Source organism: Mustelus asterias, chromosome 21 (genome assembly GCF_964213995.1).
Source record: "Mustelus asterias chromosome 21, sMusAst1.hap1.1, whole genome shotgun sequence".
Lineage (NCBI taxonomy): Eukaryota > Metazoa > Chordata > Chondrichthyes > Carcharhiniformes > Triakidae > Mustelus > Mustelus asterias.
The window spans coordinates 9,955,103-9,975,170 of NC_135821.1; the positions used below are offsets into that span (position 1 = coordinate 9,955,103).

General features: G+C 51.2%; 2 protein-coding genes across 2 annotated transcripts in view; one reads left to right on the forward strand and one right to left on the reverse strand.

Moving 5' to 3' along the window:
- Positions 1–16,901, reverse strand: part of LOC144509091 (transient receptor potential cation channel subfamily M member 5-like) — a 62,711-nt gene extending 45,810 nt beyond the window's left edge. Inside the window, exons 1-6 of the mRNA XM_078237427.1 lie at positions 16,723–16,901; positions 14,897–14,999; positions 8,645–8,763; positions 7,583–7,948; positions 6,206–6,325; positions 4,249–4,378 (exon numbers count right to left, since the gene is read on the reverse strand). Of these exons, the coding sequence (XP_078093553.1) occupies positions 4,249–4,378; positions 6,206–6,325; positions 7,583–7,948; positions 8,645–8,763; positions 14,897–14,999; positions 16,723–16,887 (1,003 nt within the window). The 5' untranslated portion in view covers positions 16,888–16,901. The remainder of the gene's footprint in view (positions 1–4,248; positions 4,379–6,205; positions 6,326–7,582; positions 7,949–8,644; positions 8,764–14,896; positions 15,000–16,722) is intronic.
- LOC144509098 (carnitine O-palmitoyltransferase 1, liver isoform-like) overlaps positions 1–20,068 on the forward strand; it is a 304,253-nt gene that overhangs the window by 274,136 nt on the left and 10,049 nt on the right. The window lies entirely within an intron of this gene.

Below are 20,068 nucleotides of genomic sequence, written 5' to 3' on the forward strand. Positions count from 1 at the left end.
GAGGGATATGGTCCAAGTGCAGGTCAGTGGGACTCGGCATAAAATGGTTCGGCACAGACAAGAAGGGCCAAAAGGCCTGTTTCTGAGCTGTAATTTTCTATGGTTCTATGGTTCTATGAATGGGAGGCTGGTTTGCGTGATGAACTGGGCTATGTTCTCAACCCTTGGTTATTGGAGTTTAGAAGGATGAGGGGGGGAACTTATTGAAACTTACAGGATACTGTGAGGCCTGGATAGAGTGGACGTGGAGAGGATGTTTCCACTAGTAGGAAGAACTAGAACCAGAGGGTACAACCTCAGGCTAAAGGGACGATCCTTTAAAACAGAGATGAAGAGGAATTTCTTCAGCCAGAGAGTGGTGAATCTGTGGAATTCTTTGCCGCAGAAGGCTGTGGAGTCCAGGTCATTGGGTGTCTTTAAGACAGAGATAGATAGGTTCCTGATTAATAAGAGGATCGGGGGTTATGGGGAAAAGGCAGGAGAATGGGGATGAGAAAAATATCAGCCTTGATTCAATGGCGGAGCAGACTCAATGGGCCGAGTGGCCTAATTCTGCTCCTATGTCTTATGGTCTTATGGTCAGAGCAGGAGCCATATCAAGCTGTGATATATCCAGAAAGGATGCTTTCTATGGTGCATTGGTAAAAGATATTTTGGGGGAACTCTGTTTATGATGGGTGTCAGGTGACTGGGGACCTGGCATGGGCAGCATGGAGAGGGTTTTGTCAGCAGGTGGAGGAGAGCATTTATTGGGTAGATGGGCATACAGAATGGAATTGGGTGTGTGGGTGAAGTTCTGGCATTGGAGTTGGTAAAGAGGGTTGCTGGGTAGAGTGGTGTACAGAGTGGGGTTTTTGGGTGGGTAGTGGGCATTATTGGTACAGGTGAAGATTAAGGATATATAGTTGGAAGGCATTTGTTAGATAGTTACTTGAGCACATATAAAGAAGGACTGCCTTGCACCTCCACCTGTCAATGAGCCACTGTTCAAGAATTCCGTAGCTCCATCAATTGGGGTTCATGTGGCCGGCAGAGTTGGGGGGGGGGGGGGGCTTGGAGTGACCAGAGGTGGGGGTATCTTGGATGGCAGAGGTGTGGGTGAGGTGGCACCACGTGGACTGTGCGTCTGTCAATGTCCAATTCATGGCCAATACCATCCACAGTGTTAAAGGTGCGGTTCTCGGGTCTGACTCGGGGTCTCAGGTGTACAATGCACACCCGTCTGGACAGACCCCCGTTGAGAGAGAATTTCACCTTGGCCCCCAAGTCCAGATTTTACCTCAGGAACCCCAGCCCCCACAGTTTGAGCTGTCTCGCCGAAATCCCTGCCATGCACCGATGGGTTTCCTACACGGGCTGGCATTGTACCCCCGGACGTACCTGCAGGTACATTGGGGAAACTATGCAGACGCTGGGACAACGGATGAATGAACACCGCTCGACAATCACCAGGCAAGATTGTTCTCTTCCTGTGGGGGAGCACTTCAGCGGTCACGGGCATTCAGCCTCTGATATTCGGGTAAGCGTTCTCCAAGGCGGCCTTCGCGACACACGACGGCGCAGAGTCGCTGAGCAGAAACTGATAGCCAAGTTCCGCACACACGAGGACGGCCTCAACCGGGATATTGGGTTCATGTCACACTATTTGTAACCCCCACAGTTGCCTGAACCTGCAGAGTTTCACTGGCTGTCTTGTCTGGAGACAATACACATCTTTTTAGCCTGTCTTGATGCTCTCTCCACTCATGTTGTTTTGTTTCTTAAAGACTTGATTAGTTGTAAGTATTCGCATTCCAACCATTATTCATGTAAATTGAGTTTGTGTCTTTATATGCTCTGTTTGTGAACAGAACTTCCACTCACCTGAAGAAGGGGCTTGGAGCTCCGAAAGCTTGTGTGGCTTTTGCTACCAAATAAATCTGTTGGACTTTAACCTGGTGTTGTTAAACTTCTTACTGTATTGTACCCCCTTCACATTCCTTGCCAACCGTCTGAACACACCGTGGCATTCTGTCCTGCCACCTGGAGGTGGCGGGGCTCCCCAGTGGAGTGGGAGGGGGAGGGGTCTCCATGTGGGAGTCCTCCCCTTAGCCGTGGGGGACCTGGCATGGGAGGGTGTTGCATGCAGCAGCACTGTACAATCATGGATTCGGATGGTTCACGGACTCTCATGCTGTCTGCGTTTAACCGTGTTCCCTGCTTCTGTACACTGACTGACAAGGTAGCTCTTTGAGGGGTGTTGTTCCTCAAACTTCGATGGCACTTCAGCCTCACGCTCCTGAATTTTAGCCACCCGGAATGGGAAGGGGGACAGGGGAGCTGTGGAGGGAGTCGCAGAATCATAGAATTACTACAAGGCAGAAAGGGCCAATTGGCCCATCGAGTCTGCACTGACTCTCCGACAGAGCATCTTACCCAGGCCCTCTCCCCCAACCCTATCCTCATAATCCCACACATTTAGCATGGCCTATCCACCCAACCTGCACATCTTTGGACACGAAGGGGCAATTTAGCATGGCCAATCCACCTAACCTGCACATCTTTGGACACTGAGGGACAATTTAACTTGGCCAATCCATCTAACCTGCACATCTTTGGACACTAAGGGGCAATTTAGCATGGCCAATCCCCCTAACCTGCATATCATTGGACACTGAGGGGCAACCTACCATGGCTAATCCACTAAACCTGCACATCTTTGGTCGCTAAGGGGCAATTTATCATGGCCAATCCATCTAACCTGCACATCTTTGGACACGAAGGGGCAATTTAGCATGGCCAATCCACCTAACCTGCACATCTTTGGACACTGAGGGACAATTTAACTTGGCCAATCCATCTAACCTGCACATCTTTGGACACTAAGGGGCAATTTAGCAAGGCCAATCCCCCTAACCTGCACATCTTTGGACACTGAGGGGCAACCTACCATGGCCAATCCACTAAACCTGCACATCTTTGGTCGCTAAGGGGCAATTTAGCATGGCCAATTCACCTAACCCACACATCTTTCAGAATGTGGGAGGAACCCGGAGCACCCAGAGGAAACCCACGCAGACACGGGGAGAACGCGCAGACTCCGCACAGGCAGTGACCCGAGGCCAGAATTGAACCCGGGTCCCTGGCGCTGTGAGGCAGCATTGCTAACCACTGTGCCACTTCCTTGTAAGCCTGCTCCAGGGCCAGGCCAAGGTGGCCATTAATAGCAGGGGGTGGTGGAGTCATGGGATAGTTGAGCCTGACTGTATCGTCCACTGCTACATCTGGGCCTGAGGGTCACTGGAGAGCGCTTGAGGCATTCCATGGACAATGAGCGCCATGGGGGGGGGGGGGGGGGGGCGGGGCAGAAAAGCATCAGGAGGTCCTGAGAAGTTGGGTCGGTCGTTCAGCTCGATGGCCTGCCCCTTCCATGGTTACATTCACTCCTGGGTGTCCCCGGAGAGGTGGGTAGGTGGGTGTAGGGGGTAGGGGTTTGGGGGGTAAGGGGGTGTGTGGGGGATAGGGATTTGGGGGGGTAGGGGAGTGTATGGGGCGTTGGGGTTTGGGGGTAGAGGGGTGTGTGGGGGTAGGAGTTTGGGGGTGGTGGGGGGTAGGGTTTTGGGTGGGTGGGGGTGTGTGGGGGGTAGGGTTTTAGGGGCCGTGGGGTGTGTGGGGGGTAGGGTTTTAGGGGTCGTGGGGTGTGCAGGGGGTAGGGTTTTGGGGGTAGAGGGGATATGTGAGGGGTAGAGTTTTTGGGTAGAGAGGTGTCTGGGGGTTGGGTTTTGGGGGGGATAGAGAGGTGTGAGGGGGGTAGGGTTTTGGGGGTAGTGGGGTGTGCGGGGGGTAGGGTTTTGGGTTTGTGGAGGGTGTGTGGGGGGTAGGGTTTTGGGGTAGAGGGGATATGTGAGGGGTAGAGCTTTTGGGTAGCGAGGTGTCTGGGGAGTTGGGTTTTGGGGGGGTAGAGGGATGTGAGGGGGGTAGGGTTTTGGGGGGTAGAGGGGTGTGTGTGGGGGGTTGGGTTCTGGGCGGGCAGAGAGGGTGTGGGGGGTATGGGGATAGGGCTTTTGGGTAGATGGGCATGTGGGGGTAGGGTTTTGGGGATAGAGAGGTGTGTGGGGGGTCGGGTTTTTGGGTGTGGGGGGAGGTGGAGTGATGCCTCAATGAATTTTGGGGGTGTGACAAGTTGGGGCTTTGTTAATCCTCACCAATAGCAGCTCGTCCCTTTGCTTTGAAACAGTTTCCCCATTTCTCTCCGTGCCCTTTCCTTACCTAGTGACAGCTGTGCAAACTTGGCGGCCATTTCCTTCATAACCGTGGCCGCTTCTGCCTCTGGCTGGTGCCGTGCCATCTCCCTCAGAATCCTGCAGGCCACAAGTCCGGACGACACTGACTCCCCACCCTGGGAATGTAGAAGACAAGTTAAAGAGGGGCTGAGAGAAGATTCCCGATTTCACACATCACTCGAGGCTCCTCACCCGACCAACCCCGTTAGAGTCTGCCAGTATCTCAAAATACCGAAACTGGGCCTAACTTTCCAAACAGTGCCTCCTAGTTTTGACCTCACCCATAAGACATAGGAGCAGAAATAGACCATTCAGCCCATCGAATCTGCTCTGCCCATTCAATGAGACCAGGACTGATCTGATGTGATCATCCTCCACTTCCTGCCTTATTCCCATAACCCTTGATTCCCTTACTAATTAAAAATCTACCTCAGCCTTGAACATACTTAATGACCCAGCCTCTACGGCCCTCTGTGGTAAAGAATTCCACAGATTCACTCCCCTCTGAGAGAAGAAATTCCTCCTCATCTTGGTCTTCAATGGGCGACCTCCTTACTCTGAGATTATGCCCTCTGGCCCTAGATTCTCCCACAAAGGTGAACAACCTCTCAGCATCTACCCTGTCAAGCCCCCCTCACTGTCCTATATATCGTCTAAACTCTAGCAGAAAGAAGCCCATTCTCTCCGGCCTTTCCTCACAACACAACCCGCTCATACCAGTTTATCACTCTGGTAAATCTCCTCTGAACTGCCGCCAGTGTATTTACATGGGGCATGGTGGCACAGTGGTTAGCGCTGCTGCCTCACAGCGCCAAGAACCCGGGTTTGATTCTGGCTTCGGGTGTTAAAACATTGCTTCCTGTTAGCCCCCTTGATCTGCTCTGCTGCCCCCACGTACACTCCAGACATTGTCGGGAAGTTGCCTCCCTGCCCCCCGTTAGAGTCCGTGTGGAGATTGCACGTTCTCCCCGTGTCTGCATGGGTTTCCTCCGGGTTCTCCAACGATGTACAGGTTAAGTGGATTTGCCATGCTAAATTGCCCCTTAGTGTCCAAAGATGTGTAGGTTATGTGGATTGGCCATACTAAATTATCCCTTAGTGTCCCCAGATGTGTAGGTTAGGTGGATTGGCCATGCTAAATTGTCCCTTAGTGTCCAAAGATGTGTAGGTTAGATGGATTATCCATGCTAAATTGCCCCTTAGTGTCCAAAGATGTGTAGGTTAGGTAGATTGGCCAAGCTTAATTGCCCCTTGGTGTCCAAAGATGTGCAGGTTAGGTGGATTGGCCACGGTAAATTGCCCCTTAGTGTCCAAAGATGTGCGGGTTAAGGTGGATTGGCCATGCTAAGTAGCCCCTTAGTGCCCCAAGATGTGTAGGTTAGGTGGATTGGCCATGCTAAATTGTTCCTTAGTGTCCAAAAATGTGCAGGTTAGGGTCGATTAGCAGGATAAATATGTGTGGTTATTGGGATAGGGATAGGTAAGATGCTCTCTTGGAGAGTCGGTACAGATTTGATGGGCCAAATGGCCTCCTTCTGCACTGTAGGGATTCTATGGGCGGCACAGTGGTTAGCACTGCTGCCTCACAGCCCCAGGGACCCGGGTTCGATTCCCGGCTTGGGTCACTGCCTGTGTGGAGTTTGCACACTCTCCCCGTGTCTGCGTGGGTTTCCTCCGGGTGCTCCAGTGTCCTCCCAAAAATCCCAAAGATGTGCTGGTTAGGTGCCTTGGCCGTGCTAAATTCTCCCTCAGTGTTACCGGAACAGGCGCCGGAGTGTGGCGACGAGGGGATTTTCACAGTAACTTCACCGCAGTGTTAATGTAAGACTGCTTGTGCCACTAATAAATAAACTTCAATGATTTGTGTCTTAATGAAGGAAAGTGAAAGAATGTCTAATTTGGGTCAGATGCAGCAGGCTCACTTCAGCCCAGCTCTCACTCACCATTTCCCAGAAGTAGGTGGCCATTTCATTCCGGCTCTGAAGTACCGCCCAGATGAACAGGTCAGTCCATGGAGTGGCGCATTTTCTTGTGCGGTAGGGCAGCTCCTGAGGCTTCAGCGACTAAAACAGGAAGACAACTATTGCTGCATTCGGTATCCGTCCAACTCAGTTGGTATCAATCCTAATTCTGAACAAGCGGGTTACTGTAACTGGTACATCCATGCAGTACTGAGCGAGTGCTGCACTGTTGTAGATGCCCTCTTCCTGTGACCCAGCAAGGCCCACCTCCAATAAGGTTAATTAACTGTCTCTCTCGTTGTTTGTGGAACATTTGAAAGAAAGATTTGTACTTGGATAGTGCCGTTTGTGATGATACTGTACCTTTAAGAAAAATACCATTTTTCTCGTAAGGGGTATGTTTAAAATCCAATTGTTTCACAGGGTGCTGATTTGTCTGGGCAACACGTTGCGAATGAAAGATGAGACTGATTTTAGCTAATGGTGTGTTTGTCAAAACAGAGTTCATGCATTTATGTTCACTTAGGTTTCCCTTGAGGTTTCAGAGTAGGGTTTTGATCAGGTTGATTGGCAAGAGACAGAGACATTTGCTAATGGGAGGTGCTAAGCTTGCAGGGAAGATACACAGCTTTTCTTTTGTCTTAAAATAGTTAGTTTTCTGCCTCATTCTGAGCGCAGCAGCAGGTGACTTTCTGTTTCTCTCTCTCTGGAGGCTGCTGTTTGGGGTTGTCAGAAGATAGCTCTCTCTCTCTGTCGCTCTGTCTCCCTTGCTCTCTCCAGAAGTGTTTAAAAAGCTCTAGGACTGTTAACTTAAGTACAAGAACATAAGCCCATGTGTTGCTGACTGATTTTGAAGAGGGGTTTTAAGTCTGTAAGAGGAATATTAGTTGAATTGAAACTCATAGGGGTAGGTTAGCAGTTAAAGAATTGTATCCCATCCCGTTTAACATTTATTCAATTGTTGAATGTTAAGCTAATTCATTTGTTATGTTAAACTGCGTTGTTAGATAAAGTTTGTTTTCTAAAGGGGTTAGGTTGATTGGTCAATTGGCTAAATTGACCCGAGTGTTAGGGGGATTAGTGGGGTAAATATGTGGAGTTACGGGAATAGGGCTTGGGTGGGATTGTGGTTGGTTCAGACTCGATGGGCCGAATGGACTCCTTCTGCACTGTAGGGATTCTATGATTCTATGAAAGCTCCCTAGTTTGTCAGTAGAATCATGCTTGGAGTGAAATTTCTTATCCTCACACTAACGGAAAGTGGAAGACATCTTGAATAAAATGTACCATGTTAGCATTGCCACAATTTAAATTCAAGAGTCGGATGCTCAGAAAACCAAACCAAACTCCAATTCTTACCAGCTCATTCTGCCGGCAGTTAGCCGGATTGAATAGTTCCCCGTACACTGGCTCACAAAAATCTCCCATCAGATCTTTCAGCACTTTCAGCACCTCCAGGAGAGAGTAGCTGCGATGGCTCCCATCGATGCGAGGGCCGTTGGGTGGGAGAATGGCCTCCTTGCCCTGCAAGGCCTTCCTCTCCTCCTTCTTCTTCTGAAGGAAAGTGTTGAGGAGGGAGTTCCGTTCCACTGAGCTGTACAGCTCCTCCAGGCGTTGGTACGAGAGGTACTCCACCATGTTGATGCCATTGTCGATGAAGAGCTTGACGAACTCCGGATTGTTGTTGATCAGAGCGGCAGTCATGGGGTCCTCCAGGTCGCAGGACTGAGTCAGAAACAACACAGCGTGAGGCCCTTTCAGAGACGTTGTGTGTGAACAGAAAGAGATTTATTTACAAGTGACCTTCAGGTGCCACATGTTTGCAGCGAATACCAAAATACCTCGACATTCGGAGGGTTATAGAATCCCTACAGTGCTGTAGGAGGCCATTCGGCCCATCAATTTTGCATCGACTCTCTGACAGAGTGTCCTACCCAGGCCCTTTCCTCCACCCTATCCCCATAACCCCACAAATTTAGCATGGCCAATCCACCTAACCGGGACATCTTTGGACTCTAAGGGGAAATTTAGCATGGCCAATCCAGCTAACCCGCACATCTTGGGACACTAAGGGGCAATTTAGCATGGCCAATCCACCTAACCTGCACATCTTTGGACTGTGGGAGGAAACCGGAGCACCCGGAGGAAACCCACGCAGACTCAGAGAGAACATACAAATTCCATACGGACAGTCATCTGAGGCCAGAATCGAACCCGGGCCCCTGGCACTGTGAGGCAGCAGTGCTAACCACTGTGCCACCGTGCCACCCATTACCTCCTTCTTTTCCCCAATCTGTAGCATGCCAAACCTTCCATCTTGAGAAAACAGGAGGAAGTCCCTCTAAACAGACTCACTCACACACACACATATACACTCACACACACTCCGATACTCACACACACACATACACTCACACTCACCTTCCACAGAATTTCCCCATTAAATAATTGGCTTTTTGCAATATCCACTCTGCTCCAAGCTACTGCCAATTTCAACTCATCCAGGTAGGCCTGAGCGTTCGTCGTCTGCTTCTTACAGGCTGCATGGGGAAAGAGAACAGAGTGGCAGCCACTCAGTGTTAACTATTCCCGTATCCCCACATATTTATCGTTAATCTCCCTGACACTAAGGGGCAACTTAGCATGGCCAATCCACCTAACCTGCACACCTTTGGACACTAAGGGGTAATTTAGCATTGCCAATCCCCCTAACCTGCACACCTTTGGACTGTGGGAGGAAACCGGAGCACCCGGAGGAAACCCACGCAGACACGGGGAGAACGTGCAGTCTCCGCACAGACAGTGACCCGAAACGGGAATCGAACCCGGGTTCCTGGCGCTGTGAGGCAGCAGTGCTTCCCACTGTGCCACCACCGTGCATTGGTGTGTTGTTAGCTCTTAACGTGGGGTTTGAATCCCCAAGCTGCTGACGAGGAGGCAGGAGTGCGAATCACTGAGTCATTACAGATTGCCAAATTAATGTTTCTCAGTTGGGATGGCAGAAAGTGAACTCTGATTGACCTCTGCCACCCCGGAAGAGGGTGGGACAAAGGTCAGGCTTGGGGGGGCGGGGGGTGGGGGGGGTGGGGGGGGGCTGTTGGGGGATGAGGGGTGGGGTGGATGAGGGGTGGGTGGGAGGTAGGGGATGTGGTTGCGGGGGGTGGCTACTGCTCCCGATTAGTGTCCAGTTGTCAGGTTGAGGAGAGAAATCCATCCAACCTATTTTCTATTCATTTGTGGGACATGGCGTCGCTGGCTGGGCCAGCATTTATTGCCCATGCCTAGTTACCCTTGGAGGTCAGTTGAGAGTCAACCACATTGCTGTGGCTCTGCAGTCACATGTAGGCCAGACCAGGTAAGGACGGCAGATTTCCTTCCCTAAAGGACATTAGTGAACCGGAAGGGTTTTTCCAACAATCGACAATGGTTTCATGGTACCAAAAGAGAAAATGCTGGAAAATCTCAGCAGGTCTGGCAGCATCTGTAAGGAGAGGAAAGAGCTGATGTTTCGAGTCCAGATGACTCTTTGTCAAAGCTTTGACAAAGGGTCATCTGGACTCAAAATGGCAGCTCTTTCCTCTCCTTACAGATGCTGCCAGACCTGCTGAGATTTTCCAGCATTTTCTCTTTGATGCGCGATATAACACACGAGAGGCATGATGTACTCGGGAAATAAAGGCTTTTATTGCCAACAATAACAGAGCTACTATATACAGTATACGATCCCAGACTAAAGGGTCACCAGGCAGAGCAGTGACCTTTATACCTCTCCCAGGAGGCGGAGCCAACTGGGGTGTACCATAGGACTATATTAACAGGTAGAACAGCCCAACCCTAACCCCAACAGTAACATATATACAGACTCATAGTACTGGCCAGACCATGGCTCAGCACTACCTGGTGGGAACCAACAATGGTTCACCACATTCACCCCTCCTTTGAAAACAAAGGCCGGTGGGGTACAAAACACAGAACAATTGTTCATCTGTCTATAAGTTCAAACGGCATGGGGGACCGCACCGTCGCTGTGACCTCCTCAACACCGGCGATGATACCGGTGTAGGCACTCGTGGTGACGTTCTCTCCAAGGCGGTGTCCAGCGACTCCTCCAGTTCCTCACGGGCCGGTAGACCACGAGGTGGTGACAATCCGCTGAACTCGGGCACGCCTTGAAGTGGCGACCATCTCCTGGACTCAGGCAAGCCGTACACGGGAGTAAGAGGGTTAAGTGGTGGTCCCGATACTGCCCGCGCCGTATTAGGAGGGGAAATAATGGTTGGGGGTCCCTAACAGGAGGTGTGGGAGCGACAGGGGTTTCCAAGCCCCCTGCTGGCGCCAGATCTCGAATCGAGACCGTATCCTCTCGCCCGTCAGGATATGCCACGTAGGCACACTGAGGGTTGGCGTGGAGGAGATGGACCTGTTCAACCAAAGGGTCGGACTTGCGGGCCCTAACATGTCACCGCAGGAGGACAGGTCCTGAGTACGTCAACCAAGACGGTAATGAGATCCCAGAGGAAGACTTCCTAGGGAATGAAAACATTCTCTCATGAGGAGTAGCGTTGGTTGCCGTACACAGGAGTGAGCGTATGGAGTGGAGCGCATCAGGGAGTACCTCTTGCCAACGGGAGACTGGAAGACCTTTAGACCTCAAGCCAGTAAGACAGCCTTCCAGACTGTAGCATTCTCTCGTTCGACCTGTCCATTACCCCTTGGGTTGTAGCTCGTGGTTCTACTAGAGGCAATCCCATATGAGAGCAGGTATTGCCTCAAGTCATCGCTCATGAACGACGAGCCCCTATCGCTGTGGATATAACAGGGGTAACCGAACAGAGTGAAAAGATCACGAAATGCCTTGATAACCGTGGCAGCGGTCATATCAGAACAGGGAATGACAAAAGGGAATCGTGAGTATTCATCAACCACATTGAGGAAGTACACGTTCTGATCTGTCGAGGGAAGGGGGCCCTTAAAGTCCACACTCAGTCTTTCGAAGGGACGAGTGGCCTTAACGAGGTGTGCCCTGTCAGGTCGGTAGAAGTGCAGTTTGCATTCCGCGCATACCCGGCAGCTTCTGGTTATGGACCTGACATCCTCCACCGAGTAGGGTAGATTCCGGGCCTTTATGAAGTGGAAGAGCCGAGTGACCCCAGGATGGCAGAGGTCATTGTGGAGAGCCTGCAATCGATTCTCCTGCATACTAGCGCATGTTCCACGCGACAGGGCATCCGAGGGCTCGTTGAGCTTCCCTGGACGGTACATGATATCATAATTGTAGGTGGAGAGTTCGATTCTCCACCTCAAGATTTTATCATTCTTGATCTTACCCCGTAACGTGTTGTTGAACATGAACGCCACGGACCGCTGGTCCGTGAGTAGAGTGAACCGTTTTCCCGCCAAGTAATGGCGCCAATGCCGAATGGCCTCCACAATGGCCTGGGCCTCCTTTTCCACCGCCGAATGCCGAATTTCAGGGCCTTGGAGGGTGCGAGAGAAAAAGGCGACGGGCCTGCCCGCCTGGTTAAGTGTGGCGGCCAGGGCGAAATCAGATGCATCACTCTCCACCTGGAAGGGGATGGACTCATCGATAGCGTGCATCATGGCTTTCGCGATGTTGGCTTTTATTCTTGCAAAGGCTAAGCGAGCCTCTGCTGCCAGGGGAAAAGAGGTAGACTTGATGAGCGGACGGGCTTTGTCCGCGTAATTGGGAACCCACTGTGCATAGTATGAGAAGAAGCCTAAACATCTTCTCAGTGCTTTGACGCTAGTGGGCAGGGGAAGTTCGAGGAGAGGACGCATACGGTCTGGATCAGGGCCAAGGACCCCGTTTTCCACCACGTATCCAAGGATAGCGAGGCGGCGCGTGCGAAATACACACTTCTCCCTGTTGTAGGTCAGATTCAGGCGAGATGCAGTGCGTAAGAATCTAAGAAGGTTGGCATCGTGGTCCTGCTGGTCATGGCCGCAGATGGTGACGTTATCCAGGTACGGGAAGGTAGCCCGCAGCCCGTTCTGGTCCACCATTCGGTCCATAGCACGCTGGAAGACCGAGACCCCATTCGTGACACCAAAAGGAACCCTTAAAAAATGGTACAGGCGACCATCCGCCTCAAAGGCCGTGTATTGTCGGTCCTCTGGGCAAATGGGGAGCTGGTGATAAGCAGATTTTAAGTCGATGGTGGAGAACACCCGGTACTGCGCAATCTGGTTGACCATGTCAGATATGCGCGGGAGGGGATACGCATCCAGCTGCGTGTATCTGTTAATGGTCTGACTATAGTCTATGACCATTCAGGGTTTGTTCCCATTCTTAACCGCCACGACTTGCGCTCTCCAAGGACTAGCGCTAGGTTGTATGACCCCTTCCTTGAGGAGCCGCTGAACTTCAGATCGAATGAAGATCTGATCCTCAGCGCTGTAACGCCTGCTCTTTGTTGCGATGGGCTTGCAGCCTGGCACGAGATTCTGGAATAGGGAGGGTGTGGTAATCCTAAGCGTTGAGAGACTACATGTGGAGCGCGTTGGGCAATTTAGAGGCTGCGGGTCTCCCACTGAAAGCGGAGGGAGTGGCCCATCGTACTGCAGGGTTACACTCTTCAAGTGGACCATAAAATCTAGTCCTAGGAGTATTGGCGCGCAAAGGTGCGGTAACACAAGGACCCTGAAGTTCTCGTAAACCGTGCTCTGCACCGTCAGATTGACCACGCAGCTCCCTAGCACGGTGACAGACCGGGACCTTGACGCCATCGAAATTGTCTGCTTGACAGTCCGGATCTGGAGACCACACCGCTTCACGGTGTCCGGGTGAATGAAGCTCTCCGTGCTCCCGCTGTCAAACAAACAATAAATCGGGCGTCTGTTTACCTGTATGTCCATCATGGACTTGTCGAGTCTGTGCGGCTTGACCTGGTCCAAGATGATCGACGCCACCGTTGGTTCGTGGGTGCAACTGCAGGCAGCTGAGATGGTTGATGACGACCCCTGCTGGTCATTCGCGGTCGGTGCTGACCAAAATGGCTGCCCCCATAGGTCGCACGTGGACGATGGCGCCAAAACCTGCGGCCCCCTGCAGGTCGCACGTGTCTTGCGACTCCGTCGTTCGGAATGGCGACGTCCTGGAATCGCACGTGGTAGAAGACCTTGAAGACGCGGAAGACAAGGAGGCCGGCTCCGGGGAGTCACACGCCGCACTGCTGTTCTTGAATGGAGGTTTGGACTGGCATACTTTGGAATAATGCCCCTTCTTGCCGCAGGCGGAGCACAACACCGCTTTAGCTGGACATCGCTGCCGAGGGTGTTTCACCCCCCCACAGAAGTAACACCGCGGGCCACCTGGAGCTGCTGCCGTCGTCAGGTCCGAGGCTGGGAACGCAATCACGCAGTTTTTCGGTCCCGCTGAATGAAGTGGGGTCTGTGACTGCCCCTGCCACGCTGTCTCCACGTGGTCGTCGGGGTACATCGCCAGACCTTTGGAGGCCGTTTCTAGAGCGTCAGCTAACTCTGTGGTTTTAGTGAGATCGAGGTTACCTTGCTCCAACAGCCGAAGGCGGATGTACGACGAGCCGATTCCCGCCACGGACGCATCTCGAGCTAGGTCGCTCATGTTCTGGTCTGCCGACACTGCTTTGCAGTTACAGCCCCTGGCTAGCTGCTGAAGCTCGCACGCGTACTGTTCCGTCGTTTTGCCGGGCTGCCGCCGTCGAGTGGCTAGTAGGTATCGAGCATGGATCTCATTCGGCGGTTTGTTGTATCGCTTCTTGAGAAGCTCGAGGGCCCCTTTTGTAGTCGGTGGCCCCACGGATCGCTAAGTATACAGCGTCGCTTACCCTCGCGTGGAGGACCCGGAGTCTGTCGGCGTCGTCGGTGACCGCTGTGGAGGTGTCGAGGTAATCTTGGAAACAGTGGTCGAAAGTGTTCGATGCTCCCGCCGCACGAGGGTCCAACGTAACCGTTCGGGTTTAAGCATTTGCTCCATGTTTTTTTTTGTTGTTTTTTTTTCAAAAAAAAAGAATTTACTTGTTGGCAATAAAATTGATGCGCGATATAACACACGAGAGGCTGGATGTACTCGGGAAATAAAGGCTTTTATTGCCAACAATAACAGAGCTACTATATACAGTATACGATCCCAGACTAAAGGGTCACCAGGCAGAGCAGTGACCTTTATACCTCTCCCAGGAGGCGGAGCCAACTGGGGTGTACCATAGGACTATATTAACAGGTAGAACAGCCCAACCCTAACCCCAACAGTAACATATCTACAGACTCATAGTACTGGCCAGACCATGGCTCAGCACTACCTGGTGGGAACCAACAATGGTTCACCACACTCTTCTGGTTTCAGATTCCAGCATCCGCAGTAATTTGCTTTTATCCAATGGTTTAATGGTCATCAGTAAATTCTTAATTCCGGATTTTAAAAAATTGAACTCAAATCCCACCAGCTGCCGTGGCAGGATTCAAACCCAGGTCCGCAGAACATTAGCTGAGTTTCTGGATTAATAGTCTGGCGATAATACCACTAGGCCATCACCTCCCTTTCAGGGTGATGCTGTTTGGGGTTGAATAGCCACTGCTCACAGGGTCAGGGATGGCAGGCGCTGAAAGCTGTCCCTGCGCCTGAGGCTGAGGGCTGGAGAATTGAGAGCGATAGGTTTTGATGTTGGGTCTTACCTTTGAAAAGCGCTTTTAAAATAATCGTATCGAATTCCAATGTCCCCTCCAGGCTGGCGTTGTAAACCGTGACCAGTTGCTTGTTTTCAAAGATCTTCTCAACCTACAAATGTACGGTCGTGGAGTTACTTAGGCAGCGAGAAATTCGGAACAATTCATTAGAAAACTCCGCCATCTGAACATGCTCAACTTGGAGAAGGAAAAAAAACAAGAGGGAGAGAGAGAGGGATAGAGAGAAATGGAGGGCAAAAGTGTGGCCCATGGCTCAATGGAAGCACCCTTGTGTCTGAAGGTTGTGGGTTCATGTCTGTGATGCTACTATGCCTTTAAGAAATGTATTTGGGTCATCTTTATTGTGCAGGACCTGTTTTAGCTGTTTGTTTTATTATCCGGTGCCGCTTTGTCTGTTCCTGGCAGCCCCTGTTGTTACTGCAGCAGCATTGGGCCGGCACAGTGGCACAGTGGTTAGCACCCCTGCCCCACAGCGCCAGGGACCCGGGTTCGATTCCTGGCTTGGGTCACTGTCTTGCAGAGTCTGCACATTCTCTGTGTGGGTTTTCTCCGGGTGCTCCGGTTTCCTCCCACATGACAAAAATGTGTGGGTTAGGTTGATTGGAAAAATTACTCCTGCGTGTCACGGGGTTAGTCGGGTAAATAAGTAAGGTTATGGGGACAGGGCCTGGGTGGGATTGTGGTTGGTGCAGATTCGATGGGCCGAATGGCCTCTTTCTGCACTGTAGGGATTTTAATTGTTACAATGTTTGTTTTAATCTGGTCTAACACTGTCTGTTATTTTAGTGTTTTCCCCTGGGTTTTAAAGAGTAGGGTTTGATTAGGGCTTGACAGAAGAATCATGTGGCTGGGTGGAGCTAGGCTTACACAGATAAATCAAGCTCAGTCTGCTGCTTGGGATCTTTAGAGAGAGGTTGCTTTCTCCGCACTTCTTTCTCTCTCTGCAGTTGGAGACTCGAACCTACCAGAAAATCAGTCTCTTTCTCAGAGATTTTGCTGTTTGAGGGTGGATCTTTCTCTGGAGGCTGCATGAGAGTTGGAGGGTGTCTTTCCGTATCTGACTGGAGAGGTTAAAAGGCTGGAAATCTAGCATCCGTGTGAGCATATCTGTTTTTGGTGCTGACTTGTTCTGAAATAGGATTTATGTCTATGGGGCTATTGCTTAAATTGGAACTATAGAGATAATTAGCTGTTAAGAATTACACCTTGTCAAGGTTGGTATTTTACTTGGTAAAAGTTACGCTAATTCCTTTTGCCGTCCTTACCAGACATGTAGGACATGTCTGGCCTACATGTGACTCCAAACCCACAGCAATGTGGTTGACAGGCGGCACGGTGGCACAGTGGTTAGCACTGCTGCCTCATAGCGCCTGGTGCCGGGTTCAATTCCCAGCTCGGGTCACTGTCTGTGTGGAATCTGCACATTCTCCCCATGTCTGCATGGGTTTCGTCCGGGTGCTCTGGTTTCCTCCCACAGTCCAAAGATGTGCTGGTTAGGTGCTAAATTGCCCCTTAGTGTCGGGGGAGCTAGCTAGGATAAATGTATGGGGTTACGGGAATAGGGCCTGGGTGAGAATGTGGTCGGTGCAGACTCGATGGGCTGAATGGCCTCCTTCTGCACTGTATGATTGTAGGATTCTAGGATTCTATTGCTCTTAACCGCCCTCTGAATTGGGCCCGAACGCGCCAGTCAGTTCAAGGGGCAATTAAGGATGGGCAACAAATGCTGGACCAGCCAGCGGGGTCAGCCAGTATCCCACGGAGAATGTTTTAGCGACCAGACCTTTGCTGCCCTCCCGCTTTCCCAGACTCACCAGCTCCACCAGGCTGTGGATATCCTCAGAGGGGAAGTGCTTCCGGATTCGCTCTTCCACCTCCTTCTTCAGGGTTTCCGCTGTGAAGGATTCCACCAGGACCTCCGCTAGAATGTCCGCCATCCCTCCTGAGCCTGCGAGGATCAGCCACGGAATGTTGTTCATTGTCGCTTTGTAGATCCTCTATTGGCCCAGAGATAAAGAGGACAGGTTAAGAATATCCCCACACAAAACCCCACCCGGATCCCGGAGAGAGAGGCTCCCCCCACCCTCACCTCGCAAACCTGATTGTTTTCAGTGAAAAGACAAAAGACGGTGGCACAGTGGTTAGCACTGCTGTCTCGCAGCGCCAGGGACCCGGGTTCGATTCCCGGCTTGGGTCACTGTCTGTGTGGAGTCTGCACATTCTCCCCGTGTCTGCGTGGGTTTCCTCCGGGTGCTCCGGTTTCCTCCCACAGTCCAAAGATATGCGGGTTAAGTGGATTGGCCATGCTAAATTGTCCCTTAGTGTCCAAAGATATGTAGGTTAGATGGCTTGGCCATGCTAAATTGCCCCTTAGTGTCCAAAGATGTGCAGGTTAGGTGGATTGGCCGTGTTAAATGTGTGGGGTTATGGGGATAGGGCCTGGGTAAGATGCTCTATCGGAGAGTCGGTGCAGCTTGGATGGGCTGAATGGCCTCATTCTGCACTGTAGGGATTTTATGATTCTATGCTCGAGAGTGCGATGGGGACTGATTCCATCGAGGCGCCAAATGGGAATGGGATGATTAGCCGAAGAGAAATCAATCTGCAGAGTTTAGTTGGGGGGGGGGGGGGGCGATATTAGCTGAGAGGCAGCATGGTGATGATGGGCAGAATAGCCTCCTCCTGTCCTGCAACATCCCCGATCCCATCTTCAGACAGGAAGTGCTTTGTTTAAAAGGCAGGTATCTTAAAATTAACATTACGGCAGGCGTCTTAAGGAAGAGACTTACTGCTTGGGTACCTTAGAAACTCGGAACAGGAGGAGACCATTCAGCCCTTCAAGCCTGCTCCGCCCTTCATTATGATCATGGCTGATCATCAAATTCAATATCCTGATCCCCCCCTTCCCCCCGATATCCCTCAATCCCTTGAGCCCCAAGAGCTATATCTAATTTCTTCTTGAAATCACACAACGTTTTGGCCTCAGCTACTTTCTGTGGGAGTGAATTCCACACATTCACCACCCTCTGGGTGAAGAAATTTCTCCTCACCTCAGTCCTATAAGGTTTACCCCTTATCCTCAAACTATGACCCCTGGGATTTTCACAGTAACTTCATTGCAGTGTTAATGTAAACCTACTTGTGACACTAATAAAATAAAAAAAAATACAAAATAATAAATAGTTCTGGATTGCCCCACCATCGGGAATATTCTTTCTGTATCTACCCTGTCTAATCTTGTTAGAATTTTATAAGTTTCTATGAGATCCTCTCTCACTGTTCTGAACCGACTGAGTCTCTCCTAGTCTGACAGGCCTTAGTGAGGGACATCCTTTAAAGAGAGAGTGAGACTTTATTTCTCTCCTCTCATTTTCCACTCCGACAGAAGGACATCAATCAGTTCCTCCCTCCAGCATGTTGGGCCCTCCTTGAATCAGCATACACAGCACGGGGATCTCGATACTTCCCCCGACCTACAGATTAAACAGGTAATAATTAGCACAGATCTACCCGCGATGCAAGATTGATGTGTGTCGCTTAGTGCCATGTGTATGAGTGAGTGAGTGAGTGAGAATGTGAGTGTGTGTGTGTGAGTGTGTGCATGTGTGAGTGTGAGAATGTGTGTGTGGTGAGTGTGTGTGTGTGAGTGTGAGTGTGTGTGTGTGAGTCTGAGTGTGTGAGTGTGTATGTGAGTGTGTGAGTGTGTGAATGAGTGTGTATGTGAGTGTGTGTGTGAGTGTGTGTGTGTGTGAGAGTGTGCGTGTGAGTGTGTGAGTGTCTATGTGAGTGTGGGTGTGAGTGAGTATGTATGTGAGTGTGTGAGTGTGAGTGTGTGTGTGAGAGTGGGAGTGTCTGTGTGAGTGAGTGTGTGTGTGTGTGGGAGTGTGTGTGGGAGTGTGTGTGAGTGTTCGTGGGAGTGGGAGTGTGTGTGAGGGTGTGTGTGCGTGTGTGGGAGTGTGTGAGTGTGTGTGTGGGAGTGTGTGTGAGGGTGAGTGTGTGTGTGGGAGTGTGTGAGTGTGTGTGTGGGAGTGTGTGTGAGGGTGAGTGTGTGTGTGGGAGTGTGTGAGTGTGTGAGTGTGTGTGTGGGAGTGTGTGTGAGGGTGAGTGTGTGTGTGGAGTGTGTGAGTGTGTGTGTGGGTGTGTGTGGGAGTGTGTGAGTGTGTGTGTGGGAGTGTGTGTGTGGGAGTGTGTGTGAGGGTGAGTGTGTGTGTGTGAGTGTGTGCATGTGTGAGTGTGAGAATGTGTGTGTGAGTGCGTGAGTGAGTGTGTATGTGAGTGTGTGAGTGTGTGTGAGTGTGTGTGTGAGTGTGTGGAGTGTGTGAGTGTGTGTGAGGGTGTGTTCCGCCTTCACAGAAATGGCTGATAGACGGGGATGAGCCAGAAAATTGTCCCCAAACCGCACTGTGGGGATGGGAGGGTGGGGGGAGGTGGCGGGGGGAGGGGGGGTGTGTGTGTGGTGCGGAGGTGGCGGCTGATTGTTGGGCCCGACTGATTCTGCCCCAGAGCTGAAATCCTCCCCCACCCTCCCCCCGATGTGTGCCGTCCGGTATGTTAGACGTGCCTAACAGACACACAAGAGATATCGATGAGAAAAGAATCTGTGAGTCTCACCATCATTGCAATGGGACAGAGTCACTGCCAGGGGGTTACATGAATTATTTTACTTTTTTATTCGTTCGTGGGCCACGGGCGTCGCTGACTGGCCCAGCATTTATTGCCCATCCCTGGTTGAGGGCAGTTGAGAGTCAACCACATTGCTGTGGCTCTGGAGTCACATGTAGGCAGACCAGGTAAGGATGGCAGATTTCCTTCTCTGAAAGACATTAGTGAACCAGATGGGTTTTTCCGACAATGGTTTCATGGTCATCAGTAGATTCTAAATTCCAAAATGTTTTTTATTGAATTCAAATTCCACCATCTGCCGTGGCGGGATTCGAACCCGGGTCCCCAGACATTAGCTGAGTTTTCTAGATTCATAGTCGAGCGATAATACCACCAGGCCACCGCCTTCACTGTCTCTGGGTTAACAAAGAGTGGAGCAGCCTCGCACCATAGCCGATGAGTGAGAATGAGGCAGAGGGATTATCCGAGGCTGCTTTAGGGAAACGGGGACATTATTGGATGGTTTTAGAGAGGTGTGACAATTCCAAAAGGACAGGA